Source organism: Oryx dammah, unplaced genomic scaffold (assembly GCF_014754425.2).
Source record: "Oryx dammah isolate SB20612 unplaced genomic scaffold, SCBI_Odam_1.1 HiC_scaffold_27, whole genome shotgun sequence".
In the NCBI taxonomy this organism is placed as follows: Eukaryota; Metazoa; Chordata; class Mammalia; order Artiodactyla; family Bovidae; genus Oryx; species Oryx dammah.
In genome coordinates, this window is record NW_024070211.1 from 44,132,698 (window position 1) to 44,156,172 (window position 23,475).

General features: G+C 38.0%; 1 protein-coding gene across 25 annotated transcripts in view; it reads right to left on the reverse strand.

Annotated features, from left to right (window-relative positions):
• The window catches only part of ABI2 (abl interactor 2), a 108,120-nt gene that overhangs the window by 11,970 nt on the left and 72,675 nt on the right, over positions 1 to 23,475 (reverse strand). For 5 of the 25 annotated variants that reach the window (XM_040228735.1, XM_040228734.1, XM_040228738.1 and 2 more), the window contains 6 exons: positions 23,003 to 23,149; positions 22,139 to 22,263; positions 20,971 to 21,153; positions 16,910 to 17,068; positions 8,093 to 8,179; positions 4,337 to 4,510 (listed from right to left, as the gene is read on the reverse strand). In XM_040228735.1, the coding sequence (XP_040084669.1) occupies positions 4,337 to 4,510; positions 8,093 to 8,179; positions 16,910 to 17,068; positions 20,971 to 21,153; positions 22,139 to 22,263; positions 23,003 to 23,149 (875 nt within the window). The remainder of the gene's footprint in view (positions 1 to 4,336; positions 4,511 to 8,092; positions 8,180 to 16,909; positions 17,069 to 20,970; positions 21,154 to 22,138; positions 22,264 to 23,002; positions 23,150 to 23,475) is intronic. The other 20 variants (XM_040228747.1, XM_040228752.1, XM_040228751.1 and 17 more) reach the window with 7 other exon arrangements.

The following is a 23,475-nucleotide window of genomic DNA, read 5'->3' on the forward strand; positions in this document are numbered from 1 at the left end:
GTTAGCAAAGTCTATGAATCTAAGTCTAAGATAGCAAAATAAGACATCAGGCAACAACAGCCTTAACATGCATGCACACCCAAAGAGCAGTCAATCATAAGCTGAACACAGCTGGTTATTTTTGTTTTGCCAGAAAGAGGAAGGAAGAGCTTATCTGATTTTTACATTTTAAAAGATTTGGCTTAACAAAGATAAACTCTGAAAAATATCAGGCATTTTCTTTTAAAGAGTTATTTGGACTGAAAATAAACTTACTTTCTTCTCTTACAAGTCTCCCTAGATTTCTGCATATTCACTGAGGAGTAGATTTTTTAACAAGCATATCTTTTCATTATGCTTTCCTCTTAAGGAATCACTGAGCTGGGTTTTCAGAACTGAAAACTGTCATCCCTTTGTCCAGGACAATATTCAAGTCCGCTAACAAGTTTGCAAAGCCTGTCAATGTCCAAGGCCACACCCTAGAGAGTACCTTGGGTGCTTCTTTTCTTAGAAGCAGCTTTATTAAGATGCAATTTAGACACAAAACACAATCAGTTAAGTGTAAAATTCAGTGAGTTTTGATACAGGTACGTACCCAGACACATGAGAAACGAACAGCTCCCACCACTGTCACACCGGACACTGGCTGTCCAACAACGGTTGGCCGAAAGTTTCCTGGTGCCCCTGGGTAAATTCCCTCACCTGCCAGTATGTGTGTGTGCTGTGTCTCCTTAGTCGTGTCTGACTCTGCGACCCCATGGAGCCCACCCGGCTCCTCTGTCCATGGGATTCTCCAGGCAAGAATACTGGAGTGGGTTACCATGCCCCCCTCCAGGGGATCTTCCTGACCCAAGGGTTGAACCCGCATCTCTTAAGTTTCCTGCATTGGCAGGGGAGTTCTTTATCACCAATGCCACTTGGGAAGCCCAAACCACTCATCTTCTGGATTTCATTTAGAAAGAATCATAAAGCCTGAATCTTCTGTGCCTTGATTCTTTTTCATAATGCTTGAGATCCATTTAGACTGTTGTGTGGGTTAGTTGCTCAACTGTGTCCAACTCTTTGAAACCGATGAACTATAGCCCACTAGACCCCTCTGTCCGTGGTATTTTCCAGGCAACAATATTGGAGTAGGTAGCCATTCCCTTCATCGGGGTATCTGCCCGACCCAGGGATCGAACCCAAGTCTCCTGCACTGGTAGGCGGGTTCTTTACCATCAGAGCCAGGAAGAACCAGTAGCTTAATCCTTTCCACTGCTGAACAGTATTCCATTGAATGGATGGATGACCCACAGTTAGCTTATCCATTCACCAGCTGAAAGACACTTGGGGTGTTTCCAATCTCGGCTATGATGAAAAAGCAGCTATGAACATTTGAGTCTAAGTACTTGTGTGACCATACACCTTCGTTCCTCATAACTCAACGTGTAGGAAGGGACTGCCAGGTCAGCTGGTAGGTGTATATCTAACTTCATAAGATGCTGCCAGCAGTTTTCTCAAGTGGCTGAAATGTTGCGTACTTACCAGCAATGTACCCTGTACCACCTCCTCTTCCACCACATTTCTCCAACACCTGGCATCATGTTTTTAGCTGCAGCCGTTCCACAGGGTGTGTTCTGGTGTAGTTTGGTTCCCTGTAGCTTTAATTTGCATTTCCCTAATAACTAATGTTGAATATCTTCTCATGTACAATTCATGTATCTTTTCTGATGAAATGTTTTCAAACTGTTTTTTCTACAAGTTGTCTCCTGAGGTATTTTGTAAATATTCTTCTCAGTCTATATGGCTGGCCTTGTCATATAACATCATTCTTAACATCAGAGTTAAAAAATAAAAATTTAATTGAATGAAATCCAGTTTATTGACTTTTTTCTTTTAAGCTTCATGGTTTTTAATGTGCTGTCTACAAAATAATTGTCCTAACCCCAGAATACACAGATTTTCTCCTCTATTTTCCTCTAAAAGTTTTAGTTTTAAATTCCAGCCTAAATAAATTCTGAATTAATTTTTGTGTCTGGTGAGGTAATAAGCGTTGAAGTTCATGTTTTACAGATGTACATACAGTTGTTATAAGCAATATATCTTTTCCCCACTGAATTATCTTGCACTTTCATCAAAAAACACATGTGGATATTTTTCTGGATTCTATTTTCTATTCCACTGTTTTTTATTTCTATACAGATGCCACACTGTCCTGATCACTGTAGTTTTACACTAGAACTCTGAAATCAGATAGTTTAAATCCTTCAACATTAGTTTTCTTTTTCAAAACTGGTTTTCTGCAAGAATGACTGCTAGAATTTTTACTGAGGTTGCATTCACTTTATATATTAATTTGGCAAAACAGTCTCTTCACAATAATGGTCAAAGAACATTTATTTCAATTTAAGGCTTTTATTTATCTTCAGTTTTATAGTTTTCATCAACAGGTCTTACATATATTTTACCAAATTTATCCCTCAGTATTTCATATTTTTGATGTTATTACAGGAGGTATTATTTTGTAAATTTCTATCTCTAATTGTTTGTTGCTGGTATATAAAAATGCAACTCATTTTGCAAATCGACTTTGTAGTCTGCCATCTTGCTAAGTTCACTTTTTAGTTCTACGAGCTTTTTGTAGATTCCTTCCTTAGGATTTTCTATATAAAAGATAATATCTCCTGTGAATAAATATAATCTGATATTGTTTCATGTATCTGTTGCTGGTTTTTTTTTTCTCTGTGCCTTGTTTTGGATAGTTTCTAATGTCATATTGTCAAGGTTGCTGATCTTTCCTTCTAAGTGTCACTTCAGATACAGTATTTTTCATCTCCAGAAATTCTATATGGGTTTCTCTGTCTTTTTTTCTCTCACGTTCATGTTTTCCTTTACCTTCTTGGATATATGTGGTGTCATAAACTATACTCATGTCTGCTAATTCCAATATCTTGTCACTTCTAGGTCTCTCCTGTTGACTGGCTTTCCTTTTAGGTACGAGTTATATTTTCCTGTCTTTTTACATGTCTTGTAATTCTTGATTGGATGCTGGTCACTATGAATCTTACTGTTTGGTGCACTGGTTTGTTAAGTCCTTTCAACAGCGCTGGTTTTGTCCTGGAGCTCAGTTAAGTTACTTGAAATCAGTTGGATGTTTTCAAAGTTTGCACTTAAACTTTTGTTAGGGCAATCTAGGGCAACCTAGATAGTCTAGTGCTAATTTGGCCCCACACATCAGGGGACCCAATTTTGAGGCCTCTTCTCAATGCCTTGTGTATTACAAGGTCTTTCTATTCTCGCTGGTTTGGGGGCATGAACTATTTCCAGGCCTGTTTCTGCCTATTCCTTTCTGACTGTTCTTTCTCCAATAGTAGGCAGTTTCTTCACATACATGTACAGATCGGTACTCTGTCAAAAGATTCAAGGAGACTCTTCTGCAGTTATCCCAGAGCTCTGTCCTTTGTCTTTTTGTAGTAACCTATACTCCATGGCCTCCCAAAACTCTGATCTCTATCTTCTTTACTCAATGAGATGTCCAGGCTTATTGGGGTTCCACCTCCTTGCACCATGGCCTAGAAACTACTGCTAGATGGCAAAGCAAGGACAATTAAAGGCTCACACCATGTTTGAGTTCCTTCATAGTCCACCAATATCTGTTATCCAATGTCTGAAAACTATTATCTTTTATATTTTTTTCCTGGATTCATTCTCAATTGTTTTTAGGAGGAAGGGTAAATCTGATTACTGTTGCTCCATCTCAGCCAGAAGTGGAAATCCACTACTTGTTAATACAAGCTCCCTGGTGGTTCTAATGTGCAGTCACTTTTGAAACCCAGTGTGCTAGTGGCTTTAATTTCCTTACCAGAAAATTTCTGAGACAGCACACATTTCTCCTGAGCTGACCAGTCATGATGAAACCTGGAAGCCTCTGTCCCCAAACTGCCATATGATGGTTAGCTGATACATTCAGAGAACTTTTCATCCAAAGAAATGCCAAACAACTACTTTAAAAGAAACTGAGAAACCATTATTCTCTGGAATAAGGTTTCATATGGAGATACTTCTGATATAAGATACCACAAAACAATGCTTTAAAGCATGGGAACAGGAATAAAATAATTTGAAAAAAATCAGTCTCTTCCTGAGTCATTCCAGAAAAACCCTTTCTTTTAAAAATTTTTGCCTTACAGAAACCATTCATAAAAAGCACGTTCAACAGGAAAAATTATATAATCAACCAAAAAATCAGTCACAGAAATTTTACTAGTGTGACCTTCAATACATTGAACCTTGTAAATGAAATTAATTAAAATACGCAGGCTCTTATATGTACACAGAGGTTTCTTCCTATCGTTCCAGACATTCCTCTGAAACTTACCCTTTTCCAAGTAAGACCTTGGGGCCCACGGGGGGTCCTCCTCAGCGTAAGGATCACTGTACTCAACCACGGCTGCCTCTTCCTCTTCGTAATCTTCTGGGGGAGGTGGCGGTGGCGGGGATTCATCAAAGACTGGTTCTTCCACAGGTGGCGGTGGAGGTGGTGCATCTGAAACTAAGAATGTATCAAGCTGGTAACAAAAGGACACATGGTGCAAAGTTCACTGTTTCCTATCCAAGCGCCTATGTTCATGGAATATAAACCCAGACCTGAAAATAATCATCTCAAAAAAAATGAGTAGGCAAGAGAAGTGTCCCCACCAGCTACACTGTGTCAAATCTCCAAGTCTGACTTCCTCCTCCCTTTGGGCTAGTGCTGATGGATGGCGAATAAAGAATAGCCAAAATGATGATTATTATTAACTAAGCTTCTGGACTCTGTTTATGCTAATACATAATCCATTCTTTCAAAGAAAGATCAGTACAATATAGTTTGGCTTTACATTATATCCGAGGAGGCGTGGTTACCAGAAATATTAGTAATTTAGACATTTTAACCATATTCCATTTATAACAAATTATAATGAGTCCAGTGAACAAATTTTAATAATCTACCACATTTCTCTCAATGAATTTCCTTTTTTTTTTTTACCAAATTAGTGGGGTGGAAATCACAAACATCTCTGGGTAACTTCATCCATGAAGATATTTGTGTCTGTTTCATTTTATATGTACAGAATTTCAAGTAATTCAGACTAACTTATGACCCAGTGATTTAAAATATTTGAATTGTGTTCTTATAGAAATCTGCGTCCACAGTTCAGGTATCAGAATGCAGTAATGTCTAAAAGATCATCTCCAAACTCTGGGAACCCAAGCCTTTCAAAATGCTGAGTACATATTTGAGCTTAGCTTAACAAAATAAACCGAAAGAAGCTGCATTTATTCATCAGTGGTCCAATTTTAATGAACAGTATTAATGCTTATTTCTGAAATACCAGTACTATTTCCATGAAATTCTCTAAGCAATTGTCTTTATTTTCTCTTTTTTATCTAAGCTGAGGGATCGAATTAGATGGATTTTAAGTCAAATGGATTTTAAAATATGAAGATCCGCCATATCCACATCATACTCTCGTGTTCCGGTATTCTTCCAATCTGCAGTGCCACTCTGTGTCATGACCTGTCTACATTAGGAACCTCAAACCTTTCTTTACTCAGTAAAAATAATCATTTTAGTTCTAATGGGATTTTTAGTAAATAAAAAATATAGATATATGATTTTTGCATATACTTTATGGACAAATTACATGTGGTTATGGTAAGAATCAATAATACGTCCTAGTTGCATTTATAAGGTAAGGCGATTAAACAAACGCACAGAAACAAGGATCCAAAGAACTGTGCCTTTCAAAACAATCACCTTGAGAAATTATACCAGAAAATTACTCAAAGATGCTGCCACTGCTCCCTTTTTCTTAAAACTGCCTCAGAGTCAGTGTAATAAAACTAACATATGCTACTATCTTTTAGTTAAAATCTTCCAATTACTCAGCACTTCACAATACATTATTCATTTAATCTTTATTTTAATCTTTACCTTGGGAGATGGTGTTTTTAAATCTTCATTTTATGGATGTGGAATCTGGCTTTCCAAGATTAAGTACTCCTACAGTAAGTGGAAGAGCAGGAACCTGAACTCCAATGCCTCTCATCTTAAAAGCTACACTATGAAGAGATGAGATCAATTCAATAACTTTAAAGTCATGTTTCATTACTCATTCAGAACCATCAACTGTAAGCCTACGATGGCCAGCTATCATGCTCAGCACTGAGAATACAGCAGTGAGCAAAAGTCATGGAGACATGGGCAACCAAGCTTCCATTTACAGTTACATGCGGTCAGTGCTTCAAGTTGTCACGGAAAACAGCAATAGACCAAATCTCTTATGTGGGTCAGGAAAGGCTTCCTGGAACCTAAAGGATGAGCAAAGTTAATGGCCCAAGGTGGGGGTAGATATTTCATGTCAGACGTAACAAAAACAAAGGTAAGAAAGTAGGAACCCTTCAAAAGAGCTGATCAAAGTTCAGTAGAAAAAGGCCTGAGGAAGCTGAGGAGTACTAAGCAGAAAGGGCCTTATAACATTCTGACCTCTCTCCAAAGAGCAATGGGAGCCAGAGAAAGGTTTAAGAACAAGATTATAGCTGTACTACTTAGCCCAGTATAACTGGTTCCAAATAATCCCAGACTTCTTCCAAACATCAAACTTAATATAAATATCTGCTATCAGAGAGTATCTTCAAAATAATGTACTTGAAAGCTATAAAGATAACTCCGAAAGATAGGTATATATCTTTCCAAGGTGAATGTTTTGAAGAAGACAACATCCATTTGAATGTCTAATGTCCTGCTATGTCTATAAAATCAGTCAGGGCTCACCTTATATACAGAGTTTCTTGTTTGTATACATTTTGTAGGTGAGAAAATGTATACAACTATAAAAGAAATGAGAAAAGATCATTCTAAAAGGTATTCACACTGTGGGAAGTATTGGAGGTGCTCATGGGTACCATCCAATAAACAGAAGTAAAACAGACTACTTTCAGAAATTAGCAAACAGAGATGCAAAGGTACCCGAAAGAGAACCGAGCCCTCAGGCCAATACGACTGGATTATAACCAGTTAAAATACAAGAAAGAAACGTATCGACAAAAAGGGGGCATTTAGTTAGCTGTGGAAGCACACACACAAAAAAGGAACTAAAAGTGTCTGCTACGTGTAAGATGCTTTTCTAAATGCCAGTGAAGGAAACAAGCAAAAATCCCTGCTCTCATAGAGCTTCCATTCTAGCACTGGCGATGCTTGTTTCCAAAGGAGCAGGAGTCTTAAGCAACAGAATGCAAGTATTTCTGTCCCACTGGTGAGGCCAGCCCTGATATGAGATGTAGGCACGGGGCTGCATCAGCCTGATGACATTATCTCTTTTATGAGTGTAACTCCCCTAGTTCAGATTTCACAGCCATCGTGCAGCCTTTGGATTGTGCCATGCCTCCTACCTAGACTGCTCGCAAGAAGAGAACTCAGCTATCATGCAGACCGTGCTCACTGGCCCCTGCAACGGCAGCTCCTCACTGAACGCTGACCCAGGTCTCCTGCTTTGTAGATATCAGTCTCCTGCACTTCCATTCTAATGCTTCCCTAGAGGAAAACTCAGCCTGTCAATAAAATTAGTTATCTGTTCCTGCATCACTCAACACCAGACCACAGGCCAACTTAAATACCTTGCCAATCTATGCAGCATCTTAGGAGACAGACTGACAATTTGGTTCTCTGGGACCCGCCATGGCATGGTTCATCTTCACACCTGGAATCACAGGACTGGAGAAAGATTCTCAGGCCAGCCACAAAACCCTAAAACTCCAGTGACAGACTAAGTGTCTGAGCAATCCAGAGAGAAAAAGGTGGGCTGCCTGGTAACTAAAGAGCATCTCCTCAATTAGATGTGATTTCTCTTTTCACACGTGCCTTATTTTATGTTTGTCTTATCTTCACTAGCAGACTTTAAGCTGTTTGAAAGTAGAGAATTTCATCTTCGTTATTTTATCATCCACACTAGTGGCTCATACAGTGAGTGACTTGTTCATAATAATCAAATATCTGACATACTGGTGAATGAATGACTATTCAGCCAATCATATATAAATGACATTTTACACCTATAATCTGATCTACAGCATAAAGAAGACATAAACTTACTATTTTCTTGGACTCTGGCCACAAATCCCATTAAAGGTAACTGAGGAGTTACCTGTAGGATGGAGGGAGGAGGAGGAGCAAGAGATACTGCAAAAACAAAAAAGGTGTGGAGGATAAGGGGTAAGGGCAAGTCACATTAAAAGGAGAGGATAACAATAAAACACACATACATGGGGGAACCACTGTGATCACCATTTTACACGCAGTCTTAAGGCGCTCTTTTGAGAGATAAGTCATTAACACAAAACAAAGTGGTAGGGAAGTTTTAAAAGCTTACAATAGGAAGCATTTATATATACCCATCTATTCTAAGATACAATGGCAAATTGTCTTTTCATACAATAGCATGTCTTGTCAAAAAAAGAATTTCTTCAGATTACCATGAGTAGTTTGGTTTTCCAAATTTTACCTTGGAAGTTACAAGTTTAAATGTTCATCAATAAAAGGGAAAAAAGACCATTACGTGCCAGCCTCCTAATTTCATACTTTTCATTACTTCATTAAACAGGAAAAATTAATTGGTAATTAAACAAATATTTACTTACTTCCCATTAAGGGGCAAGCACTCTAAGAGACCAATATCAAAGCCACTCTCTGTGAGTCAGGTTTGTAACTTTACAGTTTCCCATAGTGCCAATTCATACCATCTATTTCAGGGGCATTTTCACCGTGACCCTACAGAAAAATGCTTGCCTCATTCAAACCATTCCTTTCCCCACAAAGTTATCTTTCCCTCTTAAACACCTGGTAAGCATCTAGCACTCGTGAGTCTTCAACAAACATTTAATATACGTAAATATACAGAGAAGCCAGGTACATGTCAAACAACTTCCAAAGATTAACTCCACAATTATGGTTTCTTTCAGATTGAGTAAACAGTATGATGTGCATTTTCTTATAAAGAGAGAACACCTTTATGAGCTTCAAATCACAGGTAAGACTAATAAAACTAAAAAAATAAGACTCACTGCCCTCAAAAAAATCACATTCTAGTAGGGAATGGGAGGTAAAATAACAGCCCCAAGCCAACAATACTTGCAGCAATTCCCTGCAGGTGGTGGAGGTGGAAGAGGCAGTGGTGATGAGGTGGCGTTACAGTGGGGAGGAAGGGGGCCAGGGTTTGGGCAGGGGTGAGCGCTACACAGAAATAACCTCTGGGCAGGTACCAGAATAAAAGGAGCTCGACAAACAGACAAGGGTTGAGAAAGACAAGCTGAGAACCAAGTGAGGGGCAAAGGCTTTGAGGTGTAAAGCAGCACGACCAGTTTACAAACCATGAGTATTTCCATATGGCTGGCATAAGATGCCTGAGAGAGAAAGTACAAAACCAGAAAGACGAACAGGTGGATATGGAACAGGGAGGAATCTTAAACGGTAGGTGAAAGAGTGCTTAATGGAAACAGCTTGGGACTTCAAAGTCACCTAGCGGGTCTTCTCTGGCAGTCCAGGGGTTAAGGCTGAGCTTCTGCTGCAGAGTACAGGTTATCAGGTTATCGGGGAACTAAGATCCCACATCCTAGGCGGCGCTAGTGGGAAAGAACCTGCCTGCCAATGCAGTAGAAATCCAGGTTCCATCCCTGGGTTGGGAAGATCCCCTGGAAAAGGAAATGGCAACCCACTCTAGTAAGTATTCTCGCCTGGAAAATACCATGGACAGAGGAGCCTGGTGGGCTGCAGTACATGGGGTCCCAAAGAGTCAGACATGACTGAGCAATTTAGCATGCGCAACACACAAGATCCCACGTGCCTCAAAGTGCAGCTAAATAAATAAAGTCACCTAACATCAGAAACCTGATTTGCTATTTCCTTGCTACTGGAGCAGCAAGTTATTTAACTTTTTCAAATTTAAACCATAAATGTGAAATGAAAGATATAATGCAACATACTTTACAGTGTAACTACAAAGATTAAAAAGAAAAAAAATGCATATAGGAAGTCTAACTCAAGGCCTGGCACACAAAAATCAAGGTAATACAAGCAGAAAGAAAAAGAGAGAACTTAGTGGGGACAAAAAGAGTGTTTGGTAACTAAGGATTTAGGTACCACATGAAGGAAACAGCTGAAGATATTCTTAAATTTAACTATGAAGGCAGAGGTGCCATTAACCACATTAATGTTGGTGAGTAGTACAGGGAATGAAGTAGGCTGTAAAGTATAGGGAAAGAAAAGTCAGGAAGAAATAATGGCATGATAAATAAGATGTATGAAAGTAACTTAAGCATAAACATGGGAGGCAACTGGAAAGTCTGGGTTGAATTTGTAGAAACCATCAAAGGTGCAAAGGTGGTAGCAGTTAGGAGAGAACAGCTGTGCTGTGGGTAACTGCAGGCAAGACATGTACACATACTGTGTGGACAAGAGTTACCCACGTGATTCTGAAGAACAGCCCAGATTTAAGGGACAGAGTCATGTAACCCTAGAAATCGGCAACTTTCTTTAAAAGATACCTTTTGGATATGTTTTTTATACTTCTTGGCAGCAAACCCTTAAGCTGGGTGTCTGTCTCCCACTCTTAGAGGCCTAGACCAATTGCTGATGTGTTCACAATACTGTTTCCAAACTTGGGGTAAGAAGACACAATGAGCGGAGAGGTGGCGGAGACGAAGCAGGTAAAACTGAGAAACAGCAGCAGAGGCCGGCTGCGCTAGAAAAGCGCGTATGCTCATTCAAATAAGATGGAATTCTCTCTTGTCTGTGGGCACCAATGCCGCCCCACCTGTAATGGAAAAGTAGGAAACTTCCCACTTCAGTCTTTACCATTAAAAAAAGAAAGAAAAAAGAAAACAACCTAGTATTGAGCTAAAAAAGAATGATTAGTCACCTAACTTAGAACAAACTTTTTGTATGTATATTGTTTTTTTGTTTTTTTTAATGAATTTTTTCTTTTCTAGTGCTGAAAGTGAAAACTTGAAACTACAGAGGTCTTTTCACGGACGTCCACCAACAGCAGCCCAGGTAAAAACTGATCCCAGATCTTCCTTAAATGGAATTGCTTTACAACAGAACAAGTTAGGTTTTTTCAAAGCCAGTCCAAGGCATGTTAAAAAAATTCAGTTTCAAATAGAGCTTACAAATGTTGCCCCAAATTCTATTTTTGCCCAAGGCAAACTTTTTACATGATGATCCAAATTAATTTAGTTACCATAGCATTTTCTTTCTGGTCAGCAAGATTTCCTCAGAAAACCTGTGAACCAGAAGATCCTACTTTAGACTAGATTCATCTTCCTTTTAGGTGAATTTAAGCTGGATTTTGATGTGAACAACTGTTTGCAATATTCAGTTCTAGGCCAAATAGCTCATGAACAGGCAAGAGCAAAAAGCAACTATCAATTTGTTTCCATTCTCTCTGTTTGATTCCTCACACAACAACCCTTTCCCTATAATCACCAAAAGATCTCCACACTTAGATTCAGTAATATTATGTTCACATTACACAACAATGAAGTTAATGTGAAGAGAAAGGCTCAAGAAGACACTGGAGTTTATAGAGTGATCTTAAGTAGAACAGCTATAAAAACTATAGCTTATGTGCACTCAGCAATATGTAGATATAAAAGGTAGTGAAGTCGCTCAGTCGTGTCCGACTCTTTGTGACCCCATGGACTGTAGCCTACCAGGCTCCTCCATCCACGGAATTTACATATAAAAGGTAAGGCAAACCAAACTTAGAGGATGAGCCTGTGCTGAGAAATATACAGAATTCCTAAGCATGATCTTCCTGATTATTCACAAAATCATGGAACATCTTTGAGGCTTAGTGTGTTAAAGGTAAAAGGAGTTTTGAAGAAAAATTAGACTATTACATTGTTTTGTGTGTGTGTTTTACAGCTTTCTAAATACTATAAGAAAATTAGACAAAATAACCACTCTAAATACTGTTTCTGAAACCATTAAAGATATCATCTTTAGAGGCCATCCAATTGATAGTCCATTCAAGTTTAGTTGCTAATATTTTACATTCCAGTGACAGAGATAATGTTATCATTTTCAAAGGGAAATGTTTTCTAAACATGGATAGGAGTATTTAAAAGTGAACCTAACTAATTATACTCAGTAAGAAGAGCTTTTTTGATGGAAAAGAATATGGTTGCAAATAACTATCACTCCTGTAGTCTCAGAAGAGTTAAATGAATTCTATCATTTTTGTTATTCCTTTTCAAATGAGAAAACAATGATATTATGCCAAGAAAAAGCAGCAAATTAATCCACATAATTTAAAAACACAGCTTGTATTTTTAATGATGAAAAGGGTCTATTTGGTTTACTGATTCGTCTGATAATATACTTAGATTTTTCAGTTTTTCCTTTTTTGTTCTCCCTAGAGTAAGCATCACTGACAGACACTAAAGACTGCCGAAAATGAGGATTCAAAAATAGCTTCTGGATGCAGTTCTTTGTTTATACTTTGCTAATCCCTCCTCCCACATCTGTATTTTTCTGGAGATTTATAGTAATGCTGTAAGTTAATTATCATTTAGAGAAAATGTGTTATGGCTTTTCTTCTACAGTACCACCAACCCAACACTGCTTTCTCAATGTTTCTTTTTAATTATTTATAATAATATTCAGGGAAGCCTGACATCTTCCCTATATAAAACACCATACTCATTCAGAAATTCCTTTCTTACATAATTATACACAGTCACGTTGCCTGGAGCCAACATTCCACTTTATGGATTAGATTTTTTTAGTCTTTGTTATAATATGAATGGTAAAATGTAAGATCTCTTTTACCAAAGTCCTTAGTACTTAAAACCCCATATTACTGATTTCCCATTTTTAAGGACTGAATGTATCTCCCCCAAATTCATATGAAATCCTAACCTCCAACATGATAAGGATGTGGGAATTTGGGGAGGTGTTCCACACATGGGATACTAAAAGGAACAAAACTTTGCCATTTGCAGCAACATGGATGGAGGTAGAGGGCATTATACTAAAGTGCAACCAGACAAAGAAAGACAAATACTGTATGATATCACTTTCATGTGGAATCTAAAAAATACAACAAATTAGTGAATATAGCAGAAAAGAAGCAGATTCACAGATATGGAGAACAAACCAGTGGCTATCAGGAAGGGGTACAATCTGGGGTTTGGAGAGTGGGAGGTATAAACACTGGGCGAAAGATAGGCTCAAAAAATCATATTTAAAAAAACTGTTAAAAGGCATTGCCCAAACAAACAAAAACAAAACCCCCAGAGAGCTCTCTTTCTTTTTCTGCCAAATTTAAGGATACAATAGGTTTCCCAGGGTGGCTCAGGAGTAAATAATCTGCCTCCCAGTGCAGGAGACATGGGTCAGAAGACCCCCTGGAGAAGGAAATGATAACCCACTCCAGTACTGCCTGGAAAATCCCATGGACAGAGGAGCTTGGCAGGCTATAGGCCACGGGGCTGCAAAAGAGTCAACCATGACTTTGCAACTAAACAACAAGGATACAAGACAGCAGCCTACAACACGAAGAGGGCTCTCACCAGAGCTCAGCCATGTTGGCACTGATCTCTGGCTTTCAGCCTCAGAACTGTAAGCAACAAATCTCTAGTTTATAAGCTACCCACCCTATGGTACTTTGTTATAGCAGCCCAAACTAAGGCACTTACCAAAGTAGGTTAACATATACAGATGTACAAGTACAAATATACATGTATATTCTTCTTTACCACCAAAGTGCTCCATACTATATTGAAGGCAAAAACTGTTAAAACTTGTGATTAACCCTAGTTGTTTCAATGCCTCTCTTGATGATGGCAAGATGAATGATAAACTAATATTCTTCTTTCCTTGTCTGGATTAGATTAAGAAACAATAAGAACCACATAGGATTCAGTTATGTCCTGATTAAAGTGTTCCTTTCATTAACTTGTTTCTGAAATAATCCCATTAGAAAACAATTACTGTGCTTCGAGAACTTGGCACTGCATATCAGGGGTTCCATGTTTTCGTTCCTATGTTACATTGCCATTTCAAACTCAAACCAAATATAGTAGCAGTGCTGTTAAACTTAACGTTGCACAGAAAACCTCCCTGAATTTACAGTCACATGAATCCTTGCCTGGCAGCTCATTTCCTCAGAGGCACAAAGCCATGTCAAGCCTCCAGCTGCGAAAAATATGCTCATAAAACACAAACCTGGGATCATTTTGTTAAATCAGGTAATTAGCTACTTAAGAAAACACAACAAATTTTCTCATTCTAAATACAAAAAACAAGGACCATTTTAAGACAAGTGGGAATAATATGAGACTTACATAATCGTCTAAAGCAGATGAAATGAAAGTGCATCTAACAGCCTTAGAATACTGGCTTACAAAGCACTAGGTCTTGCAAAAAGGGTTTCAAAGAACATAATTTAATTACAAACTTTTTTAGTTTAGAAAAAAGCACTAATTCTTCAACTGACAAAGTTGTAGTCATCCTCTTTAAACAAATACCAAATTCCTGGAGAAGAAAGGCAGAACTTATCAAGAGAAGTGCATAAAAACTAACTAAATTGCCTCACACATTATGCTGAAGGCTCAAAAATCTCAATTCACTTTATACGTCCCATGAGTGTGAAAAATACTTTCATTAACACTCATTCCTTAGAGTCGGTTATTTTTCTACTTTAACATGTACTTTCAAAATATATGCAAAATCAGATTTACAAAGAAGTGTTAAAATACGTATTTAAAATACATTTAAATACATACTTAAATAAGCTTCAAATAAATTCCACCAGGATGGTTCTCATGGGACCGGTATACTGGTATGTACTTTCTGAATATCATGTATACTTGGTCCCAAGCTGTAATAATGAAGCATCTCCCAGTTCCATTATGGAATCAGCCCATTCTGGATTGACACCATTCTTTTAAAATTCTATGTAAGGGTAAATAAAGAAGGGCATAAACGCCATAAGCAATAACTGTCTAAACTTCCCAAAGGGTCAGGGAGACAGCTTATCTTTAGCAGAACTATGAAACAGGCCATATCTAACCAATTACAATTTAAAAATGAAATATGCATTTAGGTACAAAATAGCATCTGTACAAATATGGGTTTGGAACACAATTTAAAAGTAGAACGTAAGAAAAGACAGGCGTATCTGCCAAAACGGAGTTCAAAATGAGTTAAAAAGAATGGCACACCCAAAATCATTAAGTGTGATCAAAGACAGAAGAGATATACACCTGTATAACTGAAGCACTTTGCTATACACCTGAAACCAATCCGACATTGTAAATCAACTACACTTCAAGAAAACACAATTTAAAAAAACAGAATAACCCAAAGGATTTTAAATTAATTAAATTTTAATTATAGGTTTTAATTTGGTCAAACATTAGAAAAAGAGCAACTACTCTTATTTAAGACTCATTAAAAATGCACATGCATATTTCTCAAAATAATCTAGTAAAATTTCTTTTAAAAACGTGTCTATTTAAGTGTCACTAGCTCAGTTGTGTCTCTTTGTGACCCTACGGACTGTAGACTGCCAGGCTCCTCTGTGCACTGATTAGACTATAAATGTGGCATTTAATTTACAAGAGGGACCCAAAACAATGAGAGGATCTGAATAACAAAGGATTCATTCCACATTCAACAAGTAGTTACCAAGCACTATTCCCAGGATGAAACAGATGAAAAACTGTTTACAGCTTTTTACTTTACGATGTGGGCATCCTCCTTCCCACCCCCCTACCCTTGGGAAGGTAAGAGAAAGATTTTTTTAAATCTTAAAGGTAGGTAGGATAGTACAGTGGAAATAACAGGGAACTTAAGAGTCAGATGACCTAAATTCAAATCCTAACTTGACTTCTTAGTCTGTTTCCTCACCTGTAAAATACAGATGAAAATGATCACATGATTATAAGAATCAAATGAGGTTAAAAAAAAAACAAAAAAACTATTCTTTAAGATCCGTTTATGTAAAAGGAGGATCAAATTTGTTCTGCAAGACTCCAAAGGATATAACAAGGTTTCACCAAAACATAGACAGATTTTTGTTCCATACAATTCAGGGCTTATCCAAAATGGAATAACACTAGAGGTGATCACACATGGGCTTACTGGTCTCTTGGCAAAAATCCAGAAAAACACACCAAGTTCACATAACATGTCCACAGCAGTCACAGAGAATAATATTTGCTCTGACCCTCTCTGGGGAAGAAGTAAAACAAATGGCTGTTAAGTATTAAACATGTGCTATTTTAGTTCTTCTGTACACATGATGCAACTGAAAGATTACTGTTATACCCGGATCAGTCCGCTCAAGTCGCAGTTGTTCCATCAGAGGTTTGGTAGCAGAACTGAAGATGAAAGTGTAACTGCCCACCACAAAGCAGTTTCAAAAATATTTTCCTTTTCTTTTGCTACTTGTAAACTCTGCTCATGTATGTTCAAATTTCATTAATTGCTATTCATACAGCAGGGATATCTGACTAATATCCTTGCTGTATGAATAGCAATTAATGAAATCTGACTAAATAAGAAGGAAACACTGTTCATCTTTACAGTATTAATTTAAAAAACACAGTATTAATTTAAAAAACACAGTTCACAGTATTAACTTAAAAAAAAAAACCACTAGCACATTCAAAAACATTCTATTCAGAAAAATTAAGTTCTACAACTCTATATGGAAACCATATGTTGATTTTTCAAAAGAACTGGAAGATACAATATCGGCAACCTGTATTCATTCTTCCACTCATTCAACAAATAATATTATTCATCTAGTATATACTAGTCATTTGCAATTAAAGGTTTTTTTGTCTCAGTAATTGAAGATTTTTAAATTAGATACATTCCATAGACTGCAAAAGAAAGTCTAACCTGGGTTCTGGCTATAAAAAGGTCCTCCGTTCATCTGATTCTGAAGGCTTGTTTGTGAAGTGATGGAAGGAGGGCGTCTATAGGGCAAGGAGCCCCCTATTGTTGGGGGCGTATGGCGAGCGGCAGGTCTATTCATGCTGTAAAACTGAACAGGATGACCTGGAAAAGAGACAGAACATACACTTGTCATTAAAATTATCTCAGACGATAAAACACTTTAGGTACAATGCCTGAATCTCACCAAGATTATTAAAAAATAAAAATATTTAATTTAACTGCTGTCTGACAAATATTAATGCAAAGTGACAGTTACTGCTCAGTTGACAGTGTATCAAAGTGCAAAAAATAGGAAAGTAGGTAAATAAAACTATGGTTAGGTTTGGAAAAGCTATATCTAAATACATTACTAATTAATATTGTGAGTTTATTAAATTAGTAATTTGACAGGGTTTCACAATCATCACAATTAAAATTTATGGCTCACTTCCTCAACAAACACCAGCAATTAAACATCGAAAACTAAGCTCAAAAAAGTAAGAACAACATTTAGGAAAGCAAAAGAAAAAATGTTCGACACACAGTCTTATTCCAAAATAATAATAGTAAATTTAAAGTAGCAAACCAGTTTATTTAAAGGAAATCATAAAATATTTCAGAAAAAGGTCAAGTGACATTTTTCAATCAAAAATATCCTTCTCTAAAGTTATTTTGTCTCAGAGTTTAGAAAACTTACAGTTATGAAAAAAAGCTAATACAAAAATTGTATCAAATATATCTAATTTTAGTATCATCCTGGAACTTGTTCATATTTATCAGCAATTTCACTACCTTTTGCTCAGAGTACCTTCAACAACTAATGCAAACAGAAGACACTCTTTCTAATCCATCCAACCGTCTAATGCAATCAAGTTCTTAAATTTTATCTTGATTCCACTCCAACTTAAAATCACTAGCTAAGGGCCTACTGTACAGACAGATCAAGTAGTCTCTCATGGAGCACCCATGAGAGAGCAGGGCAAGAGGAGAGAAGAAGGGAGGGGAGGAGAGAGAAGAATGAGGGAGAGAGGAGGAGGCAAGAGAAAGGAGAGGGAATGAAAGGTGGAAGGGAGGGGAAAGGAAAGACGACATGAGGGAGGAAGGGAGGCAAAGAGGAGATAAGAGAAAAGGCCGACAATTCACTTTTCCATGCCTGTCAAATGGTTTTACATGCCTAAAACTGATCTACAGGAGCTATAAAATCGATCAAACTTGGATTCATATGGATACTCATATAAAGAATGTTATAAAAGCACTCAAGAGCTGCTACAGCATTTACTCTTCATATATATGACAATATCAAAACCTAAAACTCAATTCTGTTGTATAAAAATCTTGAGTAGTCAAGCTTAAACATAATCCACTTTCAAGTTTACATAGCCATGGTAAAAATGTAAAAGCATGTAAACTAATAAACAACTATAAGAAGGTATATTCTGTCATTTGAATCACCAGATACACAACGCTGGCATTTTAGGAATCAATCTGCAACATCTTACACCTAGAATCACTGAGTTAAAAACTCTGAAAACACCATTATGAATTTTATATAGTTAGATCCAGACTAAAATTTCCCATGTTATAAGCCCTCAGTGATCCAAAGACGCTACATAATAAAGATTCCATTCAAACCATTAACAAGGGCATTTATTCTGCTTTGAGTTGAAAAACAAAACTATAGCTTAATTACCACAGCCCTAACTAAAAAACATAAAACTAAAAACTTCCAGAAGAAAATAAGACAAAGCTCTTTTTGACCTTACGTAGAGTCTGTAAACACAACATCAAAAAGCACAATGCACAAAAAGGAAAACAGCAATGAGCTGGCCTTCATCAAAATAAAGAACGTCTGCTCTTTAAAAGACACCATTAATGAAAAGGTAAGTCACAGAATGGAAGAAAATATCTGTGAATCACAAAATTAATCAGACATATTCAGAATATATACGAATTTAATGAGAAAACAAACAATCCAATTACAAAGGTGGGGGGGGCAAAAACATTTGAACAGACATTTTGCCAAAAAAGATAAACAGATGGCAAATTGGGCACATGAAAAGATGTTCTACATCATTATTCACTGGGGAAATGTCAATCAAAACCACACAATAAACTATTAGACACCTATTAGGATGGCTGAATTAAAAAAAAAAAAATATATATATATGTAATGACAACTCCGGGAGTTGGTGATGGACAGGGAGGCCTGGCGTGCTGCGATTCATGGGGTCGCCAAGAGTCGGACACGACTGAGTGACTGAACTGAACGGAACTGAACTGAATGACAATTACACAGCCCGCCAGGCTCCTCTGTCCATGGGATTCTCCAGGCAAGAATACTGGAGTAAGTAGCCACTCCCTTTCCAGGGGATCTTCCTGACCCAGGGACTGGACCCAGGGCTCCTGCACTGCAGGCAGATTCCTTACCATCTGAGCCACCAGGGAGGCCATTATGGCAGCACCCTGCACTAACACGTATGCAGAGTGACTGGAAGTCTTACACACTGCTGGCGGGTGTGCAAGACTACACAGTCACTTCGGAAAACAGCCATCCAATTTTTTATAAAGTTAAGCATTCATTTACCTTATAACCCAGCAATCCTACTCCCTAAGTTATTTACCCAAATGAAATGAAAGCCTGTGCTCACACAAAAGTCTGTGTGCGAATATATTTGGCAATTTTATTCATAATCACCCAAAACTGTAAATAACCCAAATGTCCCTCAATTGGGAAAAGGGTAAACAAACAAACTGGTAAATCCATTCAATAGAACACTACTCAGTAATAAAAAAGGAAGAAAATAACAAAACATGTAATAGATAAATCTCAAATGCACTGTGCCAAAAAACCAGACTCAAAAGATTACATTACGTATGCTTCATTTGTGATATTACTACAAACGCAAAACTTTAGAGGGAGGGAAAAAAAACCAGGGGCAAAGAGTGAAATGAGGGAAATGGAAGCACTGACTGCAAAGGGGGCAGGAGGGATCTGGGGACAGCAGGGCTGCTGTGCGCCTTCACTGGGGCTGTGCTCCTATCGCTGTATGCATTTGTCAAAACTCAAAGAAGTCACTAGAAAGGGTGAATTTCACTGTATATAAATTATACCTTAATAAAGAGAAAAAAGTATCTGGAGATTCAAAAACAGTACATTAAAGAAACTATATAAATTGTTATTAAGGCATTAATTATGCTTTTTAAGAAAAAAACTTATTGTTCACTCATGTAATAGATAACTCAGTGCAGACTAGGAACCAGCACCTGTTATTAAATTATAATGCTGACTCTAAGTGGAGATGATTCGTCCTTTCTAGGCCTACAGCGGATTTCAAGACGTATTCCTTACTCCACTGATGTACGAGCATAACAGGACTTTTACATTTAACTAGCTATAGTGGCCTAACAGAGCTGTATGTAAATCAAAAGAACAGCTCAGGTTTAAATACCCCCAGTACAGAATGCTTTTCTTAAAAAGTGCTGGTACAGAAACTAAGCCATAATACACCATCCCAAATGGGTGAATTAAAATGAATTTTTTAAAATGTCTTTTAAAACATTTAAAACATTAAACACCTAGATACAGTAGCAGCACAACGTACTTAATTAACTGGGCTTCCCCAGTGCTTCTGTGGTAAAGAATCCACCTGCCAATGCAGGAGGATGTGGGTTCAATCCCTGCTTAGGAAGATCCCCTTGGAGAAGGAAATGGCAACCCGCTCCAGTATTCTCATCTGGGAAATCCCATGGACAGAGGAATCTGGCAGGGCTACAGTCCACGCCAAAGAGTCAGACACAACTGAACTACTAACACAAGCACAGTAGAAAAATGAGAAACTTTACTCTGATTTCCTCAGGAAATTCTACTCTTCGGTCACGTGCCATTTTCTAGTTAGTACATTATTCTGCAGATTTTTTTTTTTTAAATACAAAGCACAGACAAAAAACATGAAGCCAGAGTTCCAAGTAAGAGGAGCCAGAGCCAGACGACTGAATCGGCCTGCAAGGAACAGGCCAATACTCACCTGTAGGGGGAGTGGAAGAAACAACAGGGGGAGTTGGAGAAGTGAAGCCATCAGCAAGGGTCTGGGCACCCCCAGCGGCAGCATCTGGGGCAGTGGAAGAAGGGACAGTTGCAGGAACAAGAGGGGTGGGGGCAGATGCGGAAGTAGCAGGAAGGGGTGGAGCACCAGCAGAGCCAGCGGGGGCTGAGGGGAAAGAGGAGTGAGAGGCAGCGTTAACGAGGCAGTTCCATCAGGCGGGGTTAGAACAGGCACCGGGGAACTCAGTGTTAGATACTCAGTGCTGACCAATACCAAAGAATAGAAGGGAGTGTTAAAAAAGAATGAAGCTTATGTTAAAGGATTATGAGGTTTACAGCAAGTAATTCAAGATGCTAAGGATAATGTCCAGATCTTTAAATTCATTAAAAGCATTCCTTTTTACCTGATAGCCAACACACTGGAAGAAAAGTGCCCCCTTTATGTTGTTGTTTTTAACATAGCATTCTGTAAATAGTATACAAAGCTAAACATAACACACCAGAAAATAACAGTATTCCATTCTGAATCATACAAATCAGAAAACAAACATTCCAGACATAAATATCTAATCAGGTAAAAAGAATTTAGAGAAATACAAACCTCTTTTTCATGATTTTTTAAAAGATATTATCTGTTACAAGTAAATTAAATACGTAATTTTCCATCTTTATGTCTTCTGCGTCAGGTTTTTAAAACTAAGTTCCGTGTCCTCAGATGAAACAAGTACATTTTTCTGTGCATTTCAGCAACTCAAGTTCCAAGAGTCCACTAGATTGAACTGTTGAAATTATATCTGCCCAATCCTTTGTTACCAATGATTCCTTACACCGAGACTGCACTGTGTCCAAAGGCATGCACTGTTATAACACCAGCGGGAGTTAAACATGTCACTCGTTCCAAGGTGCAACCTCTAAGTGCCAACCAAGACACGGCACTGAAGACATAACACCAAATCACGCAGAAGTATGTGAACATAAACTGACAAATAATTTGGTTAAAAATAGCAGAATGCAGAAAGATTTCTCAACATTTACAGAGCCTTCAAGAGAAAAAAAATCCTGATTATGAAGAAAGCTCAGTATAATTAAATTAGTATCTGAAAGGACAAACTCAGAAAGGACATGAAGACGAAGCACAATTCACGTTTTACCTGGAAAGACACTGGGAGGAGAGGGAGTAGGGACAGCTATGGGGAGCCCCACGCTCCCACTTCCACTGTTCTCCCGACTGCTGCTCCGGCTACTTGGGTGGCTTCCTCCACTACTCCCGCTGCTGCTACAGAAATAAGAGCCACCAAAACATGAGCATCTATGCACAGGAAGACATCACCAGCATTTTCCAGAATGTTCTGAAATGAATATAGGTACTAGATGGTAATTCAAAAGCCCTCCATTTCAGAGATGAATTTCTTTATAAAGGAAGGGAAAAAACTTGAGTTCAAGAAACTTGTTTTGGCCACCTTTCAATAAGCATATACTAAAGAAATTGAGAAAAATAAAACTTCTCCATAAATATAAGGGATAAATGATGGGGCTCAACACATGAAAATAATATTACTTTCTTTTATTCCAGTTTAATGGCTGTCTGAAGAAATAGCTTTATAATAAGAACAGTTTTCCTAAACAAATTTGTCCAATTTTACTTGTAATATCATGACATATTATGCCATATTAATGTTTTATTGCACATGGTTTTTCATCTGTAAAGTACCACCAAAAAACAACTTGAAATTCCCCGTATCTGGTCAGGTCAACTATTTTCTTTTTCAGGTCAACTATAACTATCAGTCTTGCAGCAAAGTTTGCACTTTGAGATGTCTGTCCTTTTTCAACTTCCTGGCTGCTCAAAGTTGCATCAGAACATGAGGAGAGAGAGGTGGAATCAGATGAGGTTTGGGGGAGTAGTGTGAGGAAAAGAACTTAGTGCTCGGAAAATGAGAGAGATTTAGCTGAAGTTATCTGAACAAATAATGGTGCTATGACCATCCCATTTTGCACTGAGGTAGAGAAAATACCTGTAAGTTCGATTTCTTTGATTCACAGAAGCTGTCCTCACAGGGCTCTGCTGCGAGGGAGCCATATTACGGGTTGGGCTAGGTACGTAATCATTTGGTACCACTGGAGGACGCACTGGCTCCAGTGTGCGATAGGGGGAGTGCCGCCTACAAAAAGAAGAGCGTATGTATCGTGTGATTAGCAAGTCTCGGCACAATAAATTCAGAGTTGCCAGTAGTGAAATACAATTTGTACTCAGAGGTAGTAAAATGTGTTTTAATAAAACCCGGCTACCAATTTCCATCTTCCCTTAAGTATCACGTCTCCAGCATCAGGGCTTTGATGCACACTGGTATTTTTTTTAGTCTTTGACCTCATTTCCCTAAACTAATTATGTTCATTCATTCTGAGAGCATGAAGTTTCTCCCCCAGGTAAGCCAGTGTTTCCCAGACTCTCTTCTTAGATGAGTTCAAATTAAAGTCTCCCAACTGC